Genomic DNA, 20,697 nt, shown 5'->3' on the forward strand with positions numbered 1-20,697 from the left:
TTACGTTTTTTCATGAATAACAGAATTACATATGTTACATAAAGACTATACTTTTCATAATTTTCAACACACAGGTGCATCTTCTGTACAATGGGAGTACCGAAATGAGTTGAATATCAGCCGTAGATTTTTTGTTGTTGATCTTTTTTAAGCTGAAACTTCAATAATCACATTACTTTTTTCGCCCTATCGCTCCATATTCATTTCCGAAAAAAAATCCGAGAACCAACAAATTAGATTGGCCTAAGGAATAAAGCGGGTGGGCTTGTTGGTCTTGGATGTGAGGTACCACTCTACCGGTTATTATAAGATGTCGATTCTAGCGGGGAGGCGGTGTGGGGGTGGAGGCTCTTAAACGGAAACAACTTGGGTTGTCTCCAAGGAAATAAACACTATTCTACTCGCGTTCTCAAGTTGGCAGTGCGTATATGTAAAAGGGGAGACTAAAGGGATTGCGCCTGCGCCCAGACCGCACGATGAGAGACTCCAAGTAAAAAACATGGTTTAAACCATTGAAAATTCTTTTTGGTGGGATTTTTTGTGAAATCTGGGCAATATAGGATAGGCTGTGGTAGGATAGACTCTGTATTTGCTGAATTAGTTTAAATAAATGGTCTTTCTCTACCTTGTGGGGTTTGGCACCCCCCTGATATAGTGGGATGGTCTTCAACTGGGTGTTTGAAGCCTGTAGGGCCTATCCAAGGGCTCTGATTAGGGGGGTTATCTGGAGAATAGCCGTATAGAATTTGTCAGGGATGAATCTGATGACAGTTGACAAAACTGGTTAGTATTTGAGGGTAAGTTATTGTAGTCTGATGTTTTGATTCCTGAGATAATGACACCTTCTTTTTCTTAACTTCCCCATAGGGCTACATGCATTACTGCCATTTATTGTATCCCTTTAGTCTCCCCTATACACAGATTGGAAGAAAAAATCATATCCCCTAAATCTTTCAGCCTGTACAAAATGTAAAACTACTCAAGTAACGTAGTGGTACCTATCATCATGCGGTACCCGTGATCGGTCACTTTGGGTTATGTCAACATATATCCAGGTGTGTTATGCAAAAGCAAGTTCTCATGAGTAATACAAAACGACACAAGGATGACCATAGGTGATAACTATACTTTATATGAAGCAATGAAATAGGTTTGCATCTAATGACAGTTATACCGTTATTTTATGTTGACCTCTGACCTCTCCGCTCCCTTTTAAGTTCATCATATTTGATTTTGTTTGATTTACTGTCTAAAGTAATTAGACAGTAAATCAAAAAATTAGTTTTTTCCTGTACTTGATTTAATTGTATTGTTCCTGTATTTGATAGAAATATATTTAATGTAGGCGGACTCCAGGAAGATGAGTGTAGAAATTTTAAACATTGTACACTAATGGAGATCTGAATAAAACAAACAAACAAACCTATGTAGTAGGTTAATCTTACAAGCTACGGACGGTACTCCTTGTGAAAAATGACCCTTATGAAGCCTCATACATGCACTTAAAGAAACGCAGGCGTCCCGTACGTAGATCATACCGACACTAGAAGACATCTAGCTACATGATAAAGAAGCTGAGATGTGGAGATCGTAGCCTTGACCCCGTGTAGAGTGAGATGTCAGGCCCAATCATACGGGCCGGAGACAGATGTGAATGCCGCCGTCAGCGGTGCGTTTCCAACGGGATTGAACCCGAGCAAGTATCGATTGTGTTTCCTGGGGCTTAAAATGAAGCGAATATGAACTTATTGAGGTTCATTCCATTCTGGGTAGGGGTGACTTCTGGTTTAGACTACAAGTCATGACTTGGCAAGGTAAATCCCACTTCTTTGTAGGGTCTGATCTTAATATTGCAATACTTCATAATATTTAGTTTTGGCTATTTCCGTTTTGTAGAGATATTGATAGTCTTACAAATGCCCCTCTATATAGTACATTTTTGTATATTATATATTTGGGATAAGCATATGGTGCCGGTACGAACCGGTATTTCTTGCTGTACCGGTCAGAAAAAAACGGACCAGAAAAAAATTAGTGGACTGGTTTGGGGACAGATTATAAAATGAGCAATAACGATTACTGCGATGTGATTGATAAAAAAAGGACAAGATTATTGTATTTTTGGCGCATAGGTTTATTTTGAGGCTTTTATTTTTAAACGTCAGCACTAATGTGTACTTACAGTGACATGTACCTATACAGCTGGCTCTCCAAAATATGATATAGCATTTACTGTACTACTATAAACATGTTCAGGTTTAGGTCCGGACCTGCACCTTGCCATCCGGACTTGGACCTGATTTTCTTTTTATCAGTATCCACCCCTAGTGTATATAATATCGATGAATGTCAATGTTACAAGCAATGCCATTTGTGTGAATAATATCTTTGTTTGAAATTAACTTTCTAATGACCCTTTTATACCATATAATGCCTAATTGTACGTTCACCATTAAACTAATGGACTGTTAAATGTGCAGTACCAAAATTGCATTCACGTAAAACGTCGTTAGTGTTAGATGTAGTCTATAACAGAAGTCCCGTTGTGTTAAATGGTAGTTTTGTTTCTTATCTATGTATGTACGGGAAGTACATTTTGACCATCGCTTGGCGGCGCTCCTCTAGAAAGAAATACGTTTGCGATGGTCAATTTCTGCATGAGGTTGATATATAGAATAGTCTTTCATATTATAGGTAGGGAGATTGAGTGAAGTTTGCTGTATTTGCTCGTAAATGACACGTGTCTAGTTTCATTTACCTGTCCTTGTGTTAGAGTGGCACCCCGGCCGTTTTCCCCGGCTGACCGAGTTTCATCCTGACCTTCATATCCCCTTTTCCGAGTCGCCATGATTTGCACGGAGTGAATATGTCGTATCATATGATATACTGAAAAAGTTAAGGCAATGCTATCAATTGAAATTACATTTGGAATGCAGTAATATCCCTGTCATTTCGTACACTGAGAAATTTTGCCACGCCGCTTTAGATAGTTAAATCTAAGCAACCTAACAATGTTTTGAAATTTTTACTGCAAGGTACAGGAACAAAACAAAAAAACGTGCATTACCAGAAGCAAGTAGAGACATGTTCAATGTACTTCTTTCATGCCCTGACCCTGTATCGGTCTACCTAGGCCAATACTAATGTTTAATGTCATGAAAAACAGAAACCGTGTCATGATGTGAAACGTGCTAAATAAGATTCCATTATATGATGTAACGAGTAATGATGTCAGGTAGGGGCGATCAATAAGTCCTCGGCCTCACCCAGAAATAAGGTGCATAACTCAAATATCGGGTAATAATTCTAAAGAATAAATGCTTTCATAAATGTCCACCAAAATTCAAATCATTGTGATCGTTAATTTGCACGTGACACCCAGTCACGTTAAGTGAGGTAGAAGGATAAAGACATGGACAATTGAGCTGCAACCTGAGGTGTGCTGAAAGTCAGATACCCGCTTCTTTTTAGTTGAAACAAGAAGGGAATGTTCATCAAACAGTTTGACAAAGAAATGAATGTCTTTGAAGATTTTATGCCAAATCATGGCATGAGAAACTCCACCCACACCGCTCTGATCACAGTTCAACCTTGTTTTTCTCGCCATTTATCTACTGATTTTTAAATGGACGTCGACTGGAAAGTAATCACCACAATAATTTGGAATTTGGTGGATATTGCTAAAAGATGTTATACTACATACCTATGCCCCAAAATTTGAGTTGTGAACCTTATTTCTGAGAGAGGCCGAGGACTTATTGATCACCTCTCGTATCTACATTGTTGATATTCCATGCTATATGCTATACATTGTACTTCTTCTTCTTGTCATTGTACCTGATGCAATCATTGTGCAACAAACTTTCACTTGACTTCGGACTTGTTATATATATATGGCCTCCGTCGGTCAGTATTGACCATGGTAAAATCCTATTTCGCAACTGCCCTACAGCATCGACTATCGCTAAACAGCCCTATATGAGAATGGCAGTCTCTGTCACAAAAATCACATCTGTAAGCTGACTCAGTTCTGTTGCAAAGCTCTTTTCTGCGGATCCGCTTTTCTTCTGCGCTGTGCATCAGTCTGGCTTCTCCTGATTTCAGCTGCCTGGACAGTGTGCATCTCCACCTGGAACGGTCACTTGCAAGGTCCTCCTACTGCTCCGCATCAATATCTAGAGCCTTCAACTCCCTCTTGCAGACATCTTTGAACCGCAGCTTTGGCCTCCAGGTGCTTCTCTTTCCTGAGATCAGTTCTCCAGAGAGAAGGTCTTTGGGGATTCGACCATCCTTCATGCGACGGACGTGGCCAAGTCAGCGAAGTCTGCGCTGCCTGAGCTGAGCAGGATAAGCATTGTCAGGAGGCCGGCGCGGAAGAGCACTTCGGTGTTGGTCACTTTGTCCTTCCATGATATGCCAAGGATACGGCGCATACACCTCATGTGAAAGGCGTTTAGCCCATTCTACGTATACTGCTTGGCACTTGGAATGCATATGTAAGAAATAAAGTGGTGCGTTCACTTTAAACAAATATTCAAATTACGTATGTTCTGAAGGATTCCGAATTTCTTCTTCATTGCCATGCTGGGTGAGCTTATAATCGATCTTTACATGAGCAATCCCGCGGTAAATTGCTTAAAATGATTCAACACAAGGAAAGATATTCTCTTTCCTACTTGTGCCGTTACGACTTGCCAGCCTGAGCCGAAAAGCTGCTGTAGCGTTGTGATGATTACATGTGGGATACATCTGAGGGATCGAGGACGTGACGAAAATAGACAAACGGAACGGTGTCATTAACCTTTTAAACGCGTCGATACAAGTCTTTTACCATCCACTTTACAGTAAACGTTTCAAATATGCTATAAGTGTATAATGAAACATAAAATATTCTCCAACCCAAATAATTGACTCAATCGGTCGTCATGGCTACCTGACCCTGGTGCTGTCGATACGGATTTTTTCGCAGTTGTGACGTCAACTCTTGGTCAAATTGTCAGAAGTCCGTAGCGCCCCCCGTCCCGGTTGTGTAAATTTGTTGGGTTTAAGGAAAGTTGATTTCTCATTATGTAATCTACCAACTCAGATAAACTTTCATGCTAATGCAATTATTGATTGACCATTGAAATGTATATCACTTGTTATGTGTTTAGTTTATTTGTATGTGCATATTATGTTGACATCCGTCATTGTTCCAGAAATAAAGAAATGAAGTAAAAGAATTCTACAGTATTTACAAATTCATTTTCAATTTTTAGGTAGTACTTGTAACATTCTCCAAAAAGGTCACAGAATAATGTTCTCAACGAATTTCAAAGGACACGTCACAGCAGGGTGGGAACAGGTCATTTTGATTGATCATTCCGTTTAACCGTTTGGTTTACCCGTTGAACTGTGGAGACTCCCAGAGGTCAGCGAGCATCTCACCTTCTTCTGCAACCAAACATTTTCTGGTCATAGACCAACTTAGCAGTGGGAATCTCGGGTGTAGTACCTATCCCAAAGAAGGGAGATCTCACCCTACCCGACAACTACAAGGGCATTCCCCTGACACACGTGGCTGCTAAGATGCACAACCGCCTACTGCTGAACAGTTATAGACAATTTCTTTGCGTCCAAACCAGAACGGTTTCTGGTGCACCCGATCAACATCTGCCCAGATCCTGGCTTTCCGTCGAATCGTAGAGGAAGTCAGGAATCACCAGAAGGAAGCAGTCCTCATATTTATCGATTTCAAGAAAGCGTTCGATTCGATCAACCGTGACACCAATGTTCAACATCCTGCGAGCATATGGCGTGCCTTCCCCAATAGCCAAGTGGAAAATACAAATACTAAGGCTATATGTATATTAGACCGTTCGGTGTAATATAACCAGCTGCCGTCGCGCCGCGTGCCTGCAAAGCTGGTGTGTTACGCCTAATGGCGGTTGTACCGGCTATATAGATACAAATACAGATAAGTTGACAAATGAGTATCCAGAAACAAATTGCAAAGGCATTTTTTAAGCTCAATTTAGTTTTTTTTTTTTTAAGAGCACAGAGTCTCCACTTCCTTCATGAGCCTGAGGCACTTCTCCTCCTGCCACGGCAGCGCCACACACTGGACAGCCACGGGGAGGCCGACTGCACCTTTGGTTGTCTGTGGGAGAAATAACAAACTTAAGAATTACTTCCGTGAAAACGAAGGTATTGTAATCGATTGATTATTAGGTTTTCTTGATGGGCTTGTCTCTAATTATGTCAATATTACTGAGCGTTGTGTGGAAGTGGTGTAATAAGATACACGGAGAATTGGAAGTATGGTTTGACTCAGGTCCAATGGTAGTTTAGTCAAGGCGATTTGTGGCTACAACCACACAGTTATGTCAGGTCGCTAGGAGTTCGCACTCAGGGCTTGTCACAACGATATTCAACTGATTGTGTCAGGCTCTTGTACATGATGTAACAGACACAGACACACAGGCAGACATGTAGCCACCTTTGCAGACCTTCTCGATGCGCTATGTTGTTAATACAGGGGAATATCTTTTTGCATGCCTGGAGGCGAAAAAAAGATATTCCCCGGAATCAGAGAACATGACTCATGTTGAAAATCCGTAATTAGCGTTCCCAAAAACGCCACGCCCCTAAAAGGTCTGCGAAAGGGGGCCGGCACCTTTGGTTGTCTGTGGGAAACAAACTAAAAAAATCTTGATTCAAATTTAGGTAGGGGAGCAGGACGGGAGACAGAATAGGCAAAAATTTCAATTAAAGTATATTATGCATGGGTATTTAGTACCCCAAGATTGCCGTTACACATTTGGCTGTTGATTTTATTTTTGTCACCCTGAAGATCTTATGAGACTTATCGTTTTTCCTACCTCTTTTATAAACTTGTCAAATCCGTCGTTGCCATAGCCACGCCAATCATCCAACATCCTTTCATCCTCCTCTGTTACCATGGTAACAGGGACCACTCCGGCTGGAAAGTTGAGGAGGTTGAAGAGTGATGTGTAGGCTGCAGTAGCTGTACGGAATCGATGAATACTGCCTTCACTAACAATCCACATTGTGTCAACATAAAACAAGACCATAACAACAAAATTATGATTACACCAGTAACAATGTTTGTGTCAATAGGAAAATAATGTAAGTGTTCACCAATATATAGGCCACACTGGAAAGATGACAGTCCTTAGTTCATCCGTAAATAGTTTAATCAGGTTGCTAAATCAATTGAACATACTAGCAGAAAAGATCAAACAGGCGCAAGAACTGCTCTTGCGGATTGAGAATGAATCTTCGAAAGTACAACTACCTCTAAACGTGAAGAAAACCAAGCTCATGGCATGCAACCAGACTACTCCCATCACGATTAAAACCAGGAATGGTGACTTAGTTGAGGAAGTAAGGAGCTTCAAACACCTTCGCTCAAACATGGAAAGCTCACAAAAGGACATAGAAGTAAGAAGGCTCTAGCTTGGAGTAGCTGCCATAAGCTAAGTGAAATTTGGAAACCTGGATTGTCAAACTGAAACTCTTTATCGCCACTGATGAATCCATTTTGCTGTATGGGAGTTAAATATGGACACTCACCAAATCCTCAACAAAAAGGCTAAATGGAACCTACACGCGAATGCTCCGAATGTGTCTTAACATCTCCTTTGAGCAAAAAAACTCAGCAACGAACAGCTATATCAAGAACTGCCACCAGTCTCAGAGAAAATAAAAGCAAGAAGATTGAAACTAGGTGTTCATTGCATCAGACATCCTGATATAATAGCCTTCAGATTAGTGTTATGGGAGCCCACAAAAGGGAAAAGAAGTCGTTGAAGACCAAGAGAAACTTCATCGACACCCAAAGAGCCAACACAAACCTTACTGAAGTGAAGAAAATCCAGTCCCTGATGGAAGATAGGGTGGAGTGGAGGAAGCTTTCAAGTCTGGTTCGAGCGGGGGCTCGACCAAAGTAAAGTAAGTAAAGTTTAACATACTATTAGTTTTCCTCCGTACACAACTCTATTCCTTTCTTCTGCAGACGTTTCAATGATTAATGACCTGTCTGTCGTCTTTATCTGTGCAAATTTAAACAGTCATACCATGTCATGAATGCGTTCTCGAACGTAATACGTTAGTTCTCTTTGTCGTTTTGTGACAAAGCGGCAAAGGCCATATCCCATATTCTTTTTTCATAACTGACAGAACAAGTTTATTTTGCTTCGATAGACACTGTTAATTTTGCACTGATGAAGACGAAAGACAGGCCGTTGAAACGTCTGTGAAAGAATAAGAATATGGTTGTGTAGCGAAGAACAGTATGATCAAAAGTCCTCAGTAAAGTTTGAACTAACCCAATATCTTGCCAGCATGTTCTGGCTTGCAGGCTGGCGCGCCGAATGCCGGACACAGAAGAAGATCTAAGTTCTTCTTTTTCAACTCGTCCAGGAATTGCTCAACGTACGTCTGTAGAAAAGGAAAGGGGAAGTATGTAGAGACCACAGCTACAAAGTGTGGTGGAAACTAACGGATATTTCAATTTATCAAAACAATTCACCTTTATACTCGTTCAAATTTTTTTACTGTAACTCTTGAGTTTAGCACATTATCAAAAGTACGAAATACAAAGTGAAAACCGGCCTATCAGAGGTAAGGCATTTTTGTAAGAAAAAATGATAGCCAAAAAAAAGTTCTGATTTTAATGAATATCATACCTCCCTTTCTGCCAATCTTTGCCACAGATCATAGACTGACCTGAAGAGCAAAAAGGAGGAACATTGAATAATTTATTAAAACTTTGATGCCGCCAACAGTTGCAAACTAATCCAAAACAGCTACCACTACCAAATATGTGTAAGTATGTTTAAGTCGTTAGGTATTTAATCCACCTACCCAATCAACCTGTAAGAGAAGCTCCTGGCAACTCTCGGCCACTGGAATATTAAAAACTAGAATTTAACAAGTTCATACCTTCACAGAATAATTTATTCATTTACAATGCAAAATATTCCATGATTTGCTGCCCCAATGTTTGATTATGTCCACCGGGGTTATATATGTCACCTGTTATACTTTTTATCATATTCCTCTAGAAGACAATTTTAATTGATTATGCAAACGCGTTCCCAAATTGCAATGAAGGAATGTGTGAAGCCCCTCCGCAACTAATACTCCAATTAAGTAGTGAAAGCAAGGAATTGTTTTTCAACAGCCCTTTGCCACTGTTATTAATCTAGATTCCGGGAAATCTACCTTTGAACATTTTTATCAAATAGTATCTTTGGAATCATGTCCCCGTGGCGCAAGCGGTAACGCAACCCCACTGCTTTGCCATCTGGATCAAATTCCGGGGATCCTAGGACCCGCGTTTGATCCTAGGGGCCGACTCGAGCTCGGACAATGTAAGGGATTGCATTCGTCATTTCGGATGGTGACGTAAAGCCGGCCGGCCCGTGTATGAGGGAGCTTCGGGCGTAAGCCTCAAGCGCCAAACCTCTGCACGTAAAAGAACCCAACACACTTATCGAGAAGAGTAGGGTTGACCCGGTGTGCTCGGCCAAAAACGCGAGCTGTGGCGAAGCCGCATTGCACTACCACTAGCTATTGGAAAAGGCATCATGCTTCACCTCAATTGAGGATGACTGCTTTACTTTACTTACCTATCTTTGGAATAAAGTAGAATAAAAAAGAGTAGAGAGTACAATGTATTCACTTACAAATGGCTTAAGAAGGAAGCCTTGAATCTTGCGCAGATAGTGAGGCATCGTCCATACACTGATTTGCCCTTCCAGGTATTCATCTATTACCTCATCATTCCTGAAACGTTATTGACATGCGGGTTATATCAATAAATAAGGTTTAACCAACTTCAAGATAAAAGCTTGTTGTCAAGGTAACTTCACAAGACCTTCTTGTTTTAGATGTATGGAAAAAAGTTCATATTTATAGAACTGAAGTTAACTAAGATGATTATCAACATTCGACAGTGATACTGTGTGCCAACAAAAACAGTAACTCAAGCAACTGGATCTGATCTAAACACAGTCAGACGTGTCAGACAATGGAACTGCCCCACAGAGATCATAGCTGACTTCTCACTGTGCCTACTCTTACTGTAAGATACGATGTACATGTACATGTGACTGCGGCCGTACAATCATAACACGAGAATGTGGACAGGGAATTATCATCGAGCGCCAGCTTTAGAAGATTAGCAATTCTTAAAGATAATTAGGACTTGAAAATGAAAATATAGAAATACATTATGTACTATTATGAAAATTCCACTTGAGCCATTAGAGCTTAGATGGCACTTTAAAGGAGCATTCCATTCCTGAAGCGGGTATTATTTTCTGATACATTTTTTTTGGGATACAAATGCACCCGACTTTTGGCTGAATTACCTCAGCTGTCTTCTCGATAATATTTCTTTGATGAATCCATGTATACCCATACGGACCACCCTCCTGAAAGCAGAGCCTCTATCGCTCGATTCGTTAGCTTGCTCGCGTAGGGGCCCTGCTCTTTAGCCCCGGTAGACACGGTTCTGGCGCCGTTGCAACCAAATCAGCTTCAGCCAATCAGAGGCCGAGGGTTTACTAAACCTCATCTCGAGCAAAAGCGCAAAGGACGCTGGGAAGCTATTAACCAATCAGGTTACACCTCACATCGTAACTTTAGGTTCAGAACAAATTAACCACCAAATTGGGCCAAATAAGGATAGCTCATTAATTATTCATGAGCAACTTCAGTAACGTCACCAGAACCATGTCTACCGGGGCTAAAGAGCAGAGGCCATACGCGAGCGAGCCAACGAATCGAGCGATAGGGGTCCTGCTTTCAGGGGGGTGATACGGACCCGGTTCTATGTACTTGTAAGGCCATCCCCTGGTACAATTTCTACTAACGGTAGATGTGATAAATGTAACAAAAGTAGTCGACTGCAGACTGTCACACATTCAGGAAGGTACACAAAAAGTTTGAAGACTATCACGTCTTGGAATACAGAGATTATGGTACATTGAAACATTGAACTCTGGCATCCTTGGGGAATTCAAGAACTTGAATAAAGTTTGCACTGTTTTTAGACTGCAGCTTATGGACATTTTGACAAAATAAACTGGATTCAACCATAACAATCTAGTTTCTAATGAATCATAATACCCGCTTCTTTAAGGTAGTTTTAGACACTTACAGCCACATTGTTGAGACCGTGCGCCCATTGTCAGCAGTGACGAGTCTCGAAGTCAGGTCGATGATGGCTCGTAACTCATCTGGTGGATCAAAGGCAACCAGCTGAAACAAGATTAAAGTTCTGTTTAAAATCTCACGCACATGTGCAAAGTACAAATCATAAAAAAATGCAGGAAACAGTAAACAACAATAGTGTCGAATTCACCTACCAACAGTGACTGGCTCTATATCAACTATGTACGGTATATATTTCACTGTATATGTTACTTACATGTTGGTTAGGTTCATGTTAGACGACCTGTATCCAGCCCCTCGGGGCACGAATGTACAATAAATGTCATTCATTTAGCATTTTCCTAATGTGATTTACAACATCTAAAATAATTAAAGTCTTTCTACGCCAGTCCTGAGCATATGGCGGCGCCCGTCTCCAATTCGAATCCCTTGGGCCACACAACTCTGTGCAAGTCTGTACGGCAAGGGTCTAGAATAAGAGGTTGTGTAACTTCAGACTTGGTCAAAACTAATGCTTCTTCACTTTCCAGGCTTCAAATGAATTGCTCCTGAAATATCCGTTCATTTCATGTATATATACATGTAGGATTTGTGCAGCTTGTAACGAGGCGCAAGCGGTAACACAACCCCACTGCATCGCCATCTTGATCAAATTCTGTGGATCATAGGGCCCAAGTTCGATCCTAGGAGTCGACTCGAGCTCGGACAATGTAAGGGATTGCATTCGTCATTTCGGATGGTGACGTAAAGCCGGCGGCCCCGTGTATGAGGGAGCTTCGGGCGTAAGCCTCAAGCGTCAAACCTCTGCACGTAAAAGAACCCAACACACTTATCGAGAAGAGTAGGGTTGACCCGGTGTGCTTGGCCAAAATCGCGAGCCGTGGCGAAGCCGCATTGCTATTGGAAAAAGCATTATGCTTCACCTCAACTGAGGATGACTGATTTACTTATCACTGCTTTGCTTTGTAATTTATATTATCTCACACGAACTTTTACAATTAAAAAGATTTCCAGAACTAAGATACTGTTACTGTTACATAGTAGTTTAAGACACCTATTATTACCGTGTGGCCAGCTTTCTCCAAGGCTTCCTTAGCCATGATGACAGCCCTCCCCATGGACGGGGTGGGGGGACAGAACCGTAGGGAGGTGAAGTACCCTATCCTCATGGGCTTCTTATCTTCATATATCTTTGAGAGAATATATGACAGACATGATATGTTCAGGTTAAAGTTTGTAACTTGATATTTATAGCACCCAGCACCCCGTTCACATGTTAGAATATATACATATATCATTTATTGGCACTTAGAAGTAATAAATACATAACAATGAAACGCATGCAGATGAGAATATAACAGTGAAAGGAAGGCCGAGTGCTTATGCTTATGCAAAGCCCACATATATCATCAAAGTATAACAATTCAAATAAATAAATCAATTAAACAAATTAGATAAGTTGGGTAATGAATGGAAGAAACATTAAAGGTGTACAAGTAAGAATTTACCATAACTTGGTTAATCATACATGAATTTAAATTAAATGTTGAGCTAAAGGAAGGTATATCTACATTATATTTGCAAACTACTATTAGTCACAATATGGCAACTTTTATATATAACAATGCAATAAAACAATGATAGTGAGGATGCACTTTGAAAGATGATACATATATCGGTTGCGAACAGTGTAAAAACACCCGACAGAAATGTTCCTACCTCCTGTCTGAATGGTATGGGCACCACCTGTGGGTCCAGTAGGAACATGTCGGCTACCAGCAGAGCCTTCATACCCAGGGCTAAACTGTCCACATCTCTAGCCATTACACCAGGACTTGAAATAACTGAAAGGAAAGAATAGAATGATGTGGCATCGTGTGGCGCAATTGGTAGGGGGCTTTGACCACAACCGAAAGGTCCCGGGTTCGTAACCACCGATATGCCCTGATGCTGTGCCCTTGAGAAAGGCATTTTACACGAATTTCCTCATTTCACTCAGTTGTAAATGAGTACCTAGCTTCAATCTAAAATTTGGATTAGACAATTTTTCTGTTAGAAATCACTATCCAACTTCTCTTCGTCGAAACATTTCAGCTTGCAGTGGGGTGAAGAGAGTAATGTAACATAATGAATGTTTGAAGTAAGTGTGAATGATCCATGACTACAATGGCAGAGGTTGGCAATAATGAAGAAAATTCAAAGTTAGCGTACCAAGTATTTGACTTTGCGTGTATGAGGCATAGCTTAACTGAGAAAAGGACATGCTTGAGAATAAGAGTTAGAGTCAGAATAAGCGTTGAGATACGATTGTCATATCTAAGTAAGCTGACAGAAGTAGAGGAGGAGAAGAAAGGGGCCCAGAAACCGCACTTACCCCCCTGCATTCCGGGAGAACCTTTCAACAAACCCCTACCGCTGAAAAACACAACAAATAGAGTTCAACGACTTCAAACTTTTGGAAAGTTATCTTCTCATGGCAAGTTGTTATGAGGAACTGTGTTCATCTAATTTGCATCATAAATTACTTAGAATGCTCACTTCTACACAACATGCCAATGTACTAATCATATCTTCGCCAAATGATGTTGACCAATCCAAGTGACATTTCATAAATTTCTCTCAATGATTGTGCTACAAAAACTGAATAAGAAATGAATCAGAAAAGAGAAGAAAAATTGTTATACCTGATCCTCCGGCCAGTTGGCTTGAACCCACAGATGCCGCAGAAATGGGCAGGGATTCGGACGCTTCCCCCGACGTCACTTCCGAACCCCAGGATCGACCCTCCTCCTTTGATCAAAGCCGCCTCCCCACCTGACGACCCACCTGGTGACCGTGTGGGGTCAAAGGGGTTCAGGGTCTTACCAAAGACTGGGTTGCTACATCCGAAACTGTGATAGAGAGGGAGGGGTTTATCATGATTTACAAATCTACAATATCTTTAAATCTATAATCTCATATCTATATGAGATTAGAAATTTTAAAGGACTTCAAAAGCTGTTAGTATATGCCAAGCCAAATGAATTTTGATCCTATTAGAAGTCAGGAGAGAATATCATCAAATAAGCCCAACTAAAGAAATGATTAAAAGGATCATAAATGATGAATTTAAATGTTTATACAAATCCAAGCAATATGAAACCTGAATGGTACTTAAGTTTCATGATTGTCCATTGGCATGCAGATGATGAATCATCCTTTAGCAAAAGTTACCTGATGAAAACCTTACCTTGACGGAAATAACGGGTTTGTTTAAGGATCAATTTTTGACAAAATGTTGTTATTAGAATCAGTTAACACAAAAAATTACAATAAATATACATAATCCAATCCGGGACGGGTATTCTTGTTGGAGCTGCACCGTCTTTCGGAAGAGACGTAAAATATGGTTCCCGCGTTCAAGGAGGTGCCTCGAGCACGTTACAACAGCCTCATTACTCAGAGGTGGGTACCTTCTGGCTGTAATGATACTACATGGTGAATTATGATTCTTTGAGTCACGCCCAACATACTTGGAACATTCTCTGTACATCATGTATTGTTTGATTTTTACCCACCTTAGTAGAGTCTGTGGAATGTTGGTTTTAACAAAAGGCACGGCTCCTTGTTTCTTCAACACCTGGACAATAACAGCATCCTCATCTGCAGGTGAGTCCAGGTACTTTGTCACACCCATAGTAGTCGCCATACCCTGGTCAACAGATTCAGATGATTGCATGATGGAAACGTACAAATCTACAAAGCCCTAAACAACAAACTGCCAACCTACATGCGCCTGATGTTTTGTGTACTGCAGAGACCAAAGTACACGGACAACTAGACAAAGCACAAGCAGTCAGACGGTTGTCCCCAAACCCAAGCGAGAGACCTTCAGAAGATCGGTAGCCTACCGCGCACCAGACGTCTGGAACAGCCTACCGCCAGACACACGTACGGCTTCGAATCTGACTTCCTTTAAGAGACTCTTGAAGTAACGGAAATGAACAAAATGAAAGGACACGGACTATGAGCCAACCTGCGCCCTACTATATGTTGTATCTTGTAGCAATTGTATATTGTTGTACCATAAGTATGTAATGACTGTTATATTGTATCTGTCCCTTACCTCTTCCCTCATGACCTCAATGAAAAGCGGCCCGCGTGCCGATTTGAGCTTAGGCTACAACAAGTAATTTTTATGGATGACGTCCTTTGGAGACCCTAAATCTAATGCGAGAGCGCGAAAAAAACACAAGAAGGGCCGAAAAAAACAAGATGCCTAGATTTGAAATATAATAGTCGACGACACATGTTAGGACACAAATTGAATGAGAGAACACAGTGTAACAACTAACAATTCTTTTATGCATCATGAAAACAGCAATAATTTGAATAAATCAGTTGGAGTTGAACAGCAGTTGTTGTCCTGTCCTGTTTCTTAGGATTTGCAGCACTGTCGTAACTCTTTGATCATAGTTACAGGAAGCGGAATTTTTTTTTTTTTTTTCTGGGAACAGACCAAAATTAATGCGCGCGCGGACGTCATCCATAAAAATTACTTGGTGTAGCCTTATCATGAATAAACAAAGGTTCAAACAAACAAACAATGAGTGATTGAACGGGAGATATCAACAAGCTATTGAATTCCGTTGAACATATGATTATCATGCAAAGTATTATAATCTGGGTAGGAGTCTGCCATTTTCATTGCCTAATGTTCTATTTATTTTCAGTCAATATACACACTCACAGTAGAGTGTACACACTGCGCTACCTTGATGTTGTAATTTTCCTTGATAGACACAGGAACACCATGTAGTAGTCCCAGGGGCTGGCCTGCCGCATCCACTCTCTGAGCTCTGACCTAGAAGACAGAAAGGAATCATAACAGACCAACATCAGACAAACGTGGAAACTTGGACCTGGCATTAATGGCAACCAAAGCAATATCAGGGCCCAAAATATGGAAACGAAAGAAATGCTGAAATCTTTATGGTAGTGACATTTACTAACACTATTTAGCACATTTGCGCTATAACTTCATACTTTGAGCATTTAAAACCGCGCAAAAACGTGCCGTACGATGATTCCTTTAGTTTCACGAGCCTATAAAAAAACTGGCGACAATTTTCAGTGAGTTCTTACATCACAACGACGTCGTATTTTTTTCATGATAGACGTCGCTAAACATTGTGATAGTGTTGTTTGAACTAATCATGTATAGAAATGACTAAATAAATTGATTTTAAAAATGTTTCCGAATATTTATTGGGTTTCCTTTAAAAACCTAACTTTGTGAATGCCGCACCTCTATCCTATTGGAGTGAGTAAAATGATGGTAAAGCAGGTAAAGCAGTCATCCTCAATGGAGGTGAAGCATGATGACGCCAATGGAATAATTTGTTAAACCATCTATTTTTACTTGTAGCGGACATAGAACCAAACATTTCACCCCAAAACTGTACATAATAACTTAAAAGTGCATCTGTGTGGTAAAAGTCATTCTGGATTAGAGGTGAACTGTAATTCTAAACATTGAAAAATTGGACTTATCCAGATTTTCGACTGGCTAACTCCAGTCTTTGTTATATATAAGCATAACACTGCATCTGTGACGTCATGTTATGCATACAGTGGGTTTCAGGAAGTCTGCATCTATTGCATCTCCGTCTCTCAACATAGAAGGGCGTGCCATATGATTTCTAAAACTTATACTCCACTGCTGACACCTAGTCATGTGTTCTATCTGCATAACGTAACATTTCAGAAGCGATATCATTCCTTGACGCCAATAACATGGCATCCGTAGAATTAACCCTAAGGGCAATATGAAGTCTGTGCATACATTATGCAAATGAAGTCCTCATTAGCATAATGTACATACCATTATTTTCGTCTTTCCTATAGCTACCTACTCCTCCGATACGGCATACATGTATGTAGCAATTGCCATAAGGGAAATATGAAGCCTTTGCATAAATTATGCGAATGATGTCCTCATTACCAAAACATACATTTCATTGTATTTGTCTTTCCTAAAACTACGTTCACCTGTAATCATAGACTATAATATGACATCTGTAGCATTTACTTAAATGGAAATATAAAGTTTAACTTAAAAGTGAAGCGGTATAATTCCTTGACAAAGACTTAGTTGGTCAGTCGAAAATTTTTGATAAGTCCATTTTTCGTGTTTAGGGAAATTACAGTTCAACTCTGATCCAGAACAGTAAGAGTAACTATTCTCAAACCAAAGCATCTGGAATCGGCTCTGTTAGACAGTTCAGCTCATCATTCACCGCGGTCGCCTGAGGTGGGTAACAAAACTATCAATTTCAATTACCAGATTACGTGTCCTAAATAATAATAGAAGACCTTTATTGTACATATCTACCCACTGGGTTAAGTACAGCTAAATGAGCCGCTTTGTAAGGTTGTAAGATTATGTTTGAAACAAAGGGACACTTTTCAAACCAGCCTGAGAGTAAGACTCAAGTAGTAGTAGTAAGGAGGTAGCCACATTAGCCATATTTGTACGTCGGTATGTTTTGGGATAGAGGCCTCACGGTTGAATTTGAATTGTAGGGCTCATAGTCTGTTGCAAAACCCTGTGAATTCCCCCTGGGTGTAATATCTCTCCATGGTAAGTTTATTTGTAGGTTTTGAAATGCCCCTTGCTCTACTATGTCCCATTTTTTTGCCATATATACATAATAGATTTTTTTCATAACCAATCTGTATCATTACGATTAGTCTATGATAGCTTAAGCTCTAAGACAAAGAATTCGAGACCTAAAATACAATATGCAATACAATCCTTGAACAAATTTTTACAAACATGCAATATTGCCAATGATTTGAGACCTCCTATAACACATCTATAGATTCATTTCCACATGCAATACTGTCAAGTTATATGTCGTTATATATCTTTATGAATTTCACAATGTTTATTGACTCACCTTCTCCTGGAACGCCTGTAGCACCTGCACAGCTGACAGCTGACCATCTCCCAGCTGCTGACTGAGTGTCTGCAGGGTCAGCGACATGATCTCCTTCCGTTTGACTGATGTCGGCTGTGTTGATAGAACAAAATGTCTCAAGACATGTATTTAAATATTTCAGGTCTCAAGGGGCATACTGCCCCAGCTTGATTCGGGTGACATTCCCGTACGGGCAATATCGGCCATGAGAGGTGAAATTTCCGCCCATGAAATATGCTTAATTTGTAATGAAAACCCATGCGCGCGATGTCAGTTCCAAGTGCTGAGATTCCCGTGCGGGTACCCTCGCTTCCGGGTTGGGAGATTCCCGTGCGGGTACCCTCGCTTCCAGGTTGGGAGATTCCCGTGCGGGAACTGTAGTACACTGTGGTAAGTGGTACAGTTTTCGCACAGTAATCTCTCCAATTTTTCGCTTTATTTAGAATTTTCGCGTAGGCTATAACCCATCAACATATATTTCGCCGCAAAACAACTGACGTGCACGTGGTATATCTTTATATAATCAAGTCAAGAAAATCCTATCAAAGAAATAATTCTAATCATATTACAACGCGAAAGCATACCCAGAAGAGTACACGTAAGACTCGAGCCCAAAATTTATTTTCATCAAAACAACACACAGACACTTTTTAGCTATGTTAGTATTAGTAATGGTGGTATTTGTTATCCTTTCGCAGCAGATCATGTGAAAGATGAACTTAAAATTGGACTCAAGAAACCCTTCGGCTTCGTCAGATGTTTACTGTGCACTACCACGGACGCTACGGACGCGGAGCAAATGAGTTTGTCCGAGCCTTACCTTTTTGTAACATTCTTCAATGGTGCATACTTTTTGACTTCCTCTTTTGATAATAAACTTCGTCCAGTTACACAACAAGCGTTCTCCATATATTTTTGTACTAGCCCTTGTGGTTGTGTACTTTTGACCTCACCAGTTGGACTTCGCTCTTGCAGTGTTGATCGCTTCACCCAGTTGTGTTACCATGGGTATCATCGGTGTAACGCTTAAATATAGTCCAAGCCCCCTGCGCAATGCAGTAGTGAGCAAAGAAGGATTAAACAGACAAACTCCCGGTGGTAAACGATTACGGATACAGAAAAAGAAGCACACAGCGATCTCACCCCGGTAATCTCAACTGCTACGGATCTCCGAACGTCTTGCAAGGCTTTCCGACTGTCTTCTCTCTTTCTTAAGGCATTCTTTTTCACCTGTTGTCTGCGGTAGACCTTCAGACCGACATAACAGCTCAGAACGCCGGCTGACACCGCAGTGTAGGCGACTATAGAAGCATTCACCCTGTCCAGTATCAAGTTGTAGACCCTGTCCATGGCGGCTGGTTGTGTGTGTCGTATGTCAATAAGTTCAAAGGCCAGAAGCACTGCGGACATACTGTAAATGCAGAAATTTTCGCGGTAGTTTTATGCTCGCGGTGTTCGCGGTGACCTTTTACCGTGAACTTAAAACTACCACAAACACTTTTGTCCAATACTGTAGCAGTATGTGACTATGGCGCTGCCGCAAACTACCGCGAACACTCCATTTTCCTCTTAGCGCGAAATAAAAACCACGTGAACTTAAATGCATTTACAGTATTTTATCATTATCATTCCAGGGCTTTAACTACCTCCACGAACAATTGAGGTGTGATAGTTTTTGGCCTGTTTGTCTGCGTGTGTCTGTATCCGGCGCAATATCATAATGATCTCTGGATGAATACGATGATATTTGGTAAGTGGGTAGGTGTTGTGAGCACAACGATCATGGTCTATTTCGTGCCTGCTGGTGGCAGACCTCGGTACTGCAGCAGGACTTCTGGTTTTCGTATCATGTGCCATAGACATGCTGTGGTCTTGTTTTTTGGGCGGCAGCTAGCTTTTGATGTAAAGTATAATTGGTGTAGGTTCGGGTCCATTTGAAGCTTGTCCTGTAACTGCAAGAGCCATTTTTTTAAATATTTGAAACGAGATTGCATGCAGAGGGGCTTTGCGGATCGTCTTGAATTTTGAAATGTAGGTAGCCTTAGTAATGATTGGCATTATAAGATGACAATGATACAAATCAGTATCTAATTGCATATCTGATGAAGAAATTCTATAAAGCAAACGCACTCCCTAAAAGGAATATTTTATCATGTGACATAATTTAACTGAGAAAGGGAGAAATATAGACATTTATAGGTCAAACTTTTTACATTTTGAATGATATTCCGATTATGAAGTCAATGGCTATACAAAGCCAATTTAGTTCGCATCACGATCGTCGTCTAGTGGGATGGGGGCCTTAACATTTGTAGCATGTGTCTTTGTGTCAAAAATATTAACTCTATTTATGGTTCTGGATTAAACACAGGAAGTTATTTCTACCGGCAGTCTGGAATAACTAAAATGCCATTTGTTATATGATGTTAATATATCACTTGAGTAAGACGCGCCGCGTGCCTGCGAAGATGGTGCTGTTACGAATGGCGGTTATACCGGTTATGTTGATACAGATACATAGTGTATCATCATAGGCTTAAGAGCTTACTAA

General features: G+C 40.6%; 1 protein-coding gene across 2 annotated transcripts; it reads right to left on the reverse strand.

Moving 5' to 3' along the window:
- Positions 1–4,010: 4,010 nt before the first annotated feature.
- Positions 4,011–19,506, reverse strand: LOC136443634 (fatty-acid amide hydrolase 1-like). Of its 2 annotated transcripts, none has more exons than XM_066440951.1 (16): positions 19,377–19,506; positions 18,126–18,239; positions 17,415–17,471; positions 15,938–16,027; positions 14,742–14,875; positions 13,869–14,075; positions 13,559–13,599; positions 12,904–13,028; positions 12,249–12,374; positions 11,171–11,271; positions 9,693–9,792; positions 8,869–8,909; positions 8,691–8,730; positions 8,331–8,442; positions 6,861–7,006; positions 4,011–6,139 (listed from the first exon to the last, which is right to left on the reverse strand). In XM_066440951.1, the coding sequence occupies exons 1-16, from the start codon at positions 19,494–19,496 to the stop codon at positions 6,029–6,031; spliced, it is 1,665 nt and encodes a 554-aa protein (XP_066297048.1). In that variant the 5' UTR covers positions 19,497–19,506; the 3' UTR covers positions 4,011–6,028. The 2 variants fall into 2 exon arrangements, with proteins under 2 accessions (XP_066297048.1, XP_066297047.1); XM_066440950.1 differs by having other exon boundaries at positions 19,290–19,506.
- Positions 19,507–20,697: the final 1,191 nt, after the last annotated feature.

The sequence above is a fragment of the Branchiostoma lanceolatum genome, chromosome 10 (genome assembly GCF_035083965.1).
Source record: "Branchiostoma lanceolatum isolate klBraLanc5 chromosome 10, klBraLanc5.hap2, whole genome shotgun sequence".
Taxonomy (NCBI): Eukaryota; Metazoa; Chordata; class Leptocardii; order Amphioxiformes; family Branchiostomatidae; genus Branchiostoma; species Branchiostoma lanceolatum.

Coding starts and splice junctions, on each gene's coding strand:
- LOC136443634 (XM_066440950.1), bottom strand. CDS start 19,496: ATGGACAGGGTCTACAACTTGATACTGGACAGGGTGAATGCTTCTATA. Junction 14,876..15,937: donor AGGAAAATTACAACATCAAG/GTAGCGCAGTGT, acceptor TCTGTTGACCAG/GGTATGGCGACTACTATGGG. Junction 13,029..13,558: donor TTCTCCCGGAATGCAGGGGG/GTAAGTGCGGTT, acceptor CTTTCCTTTCAG/TTATTTCAAGTCCTGGTGTA.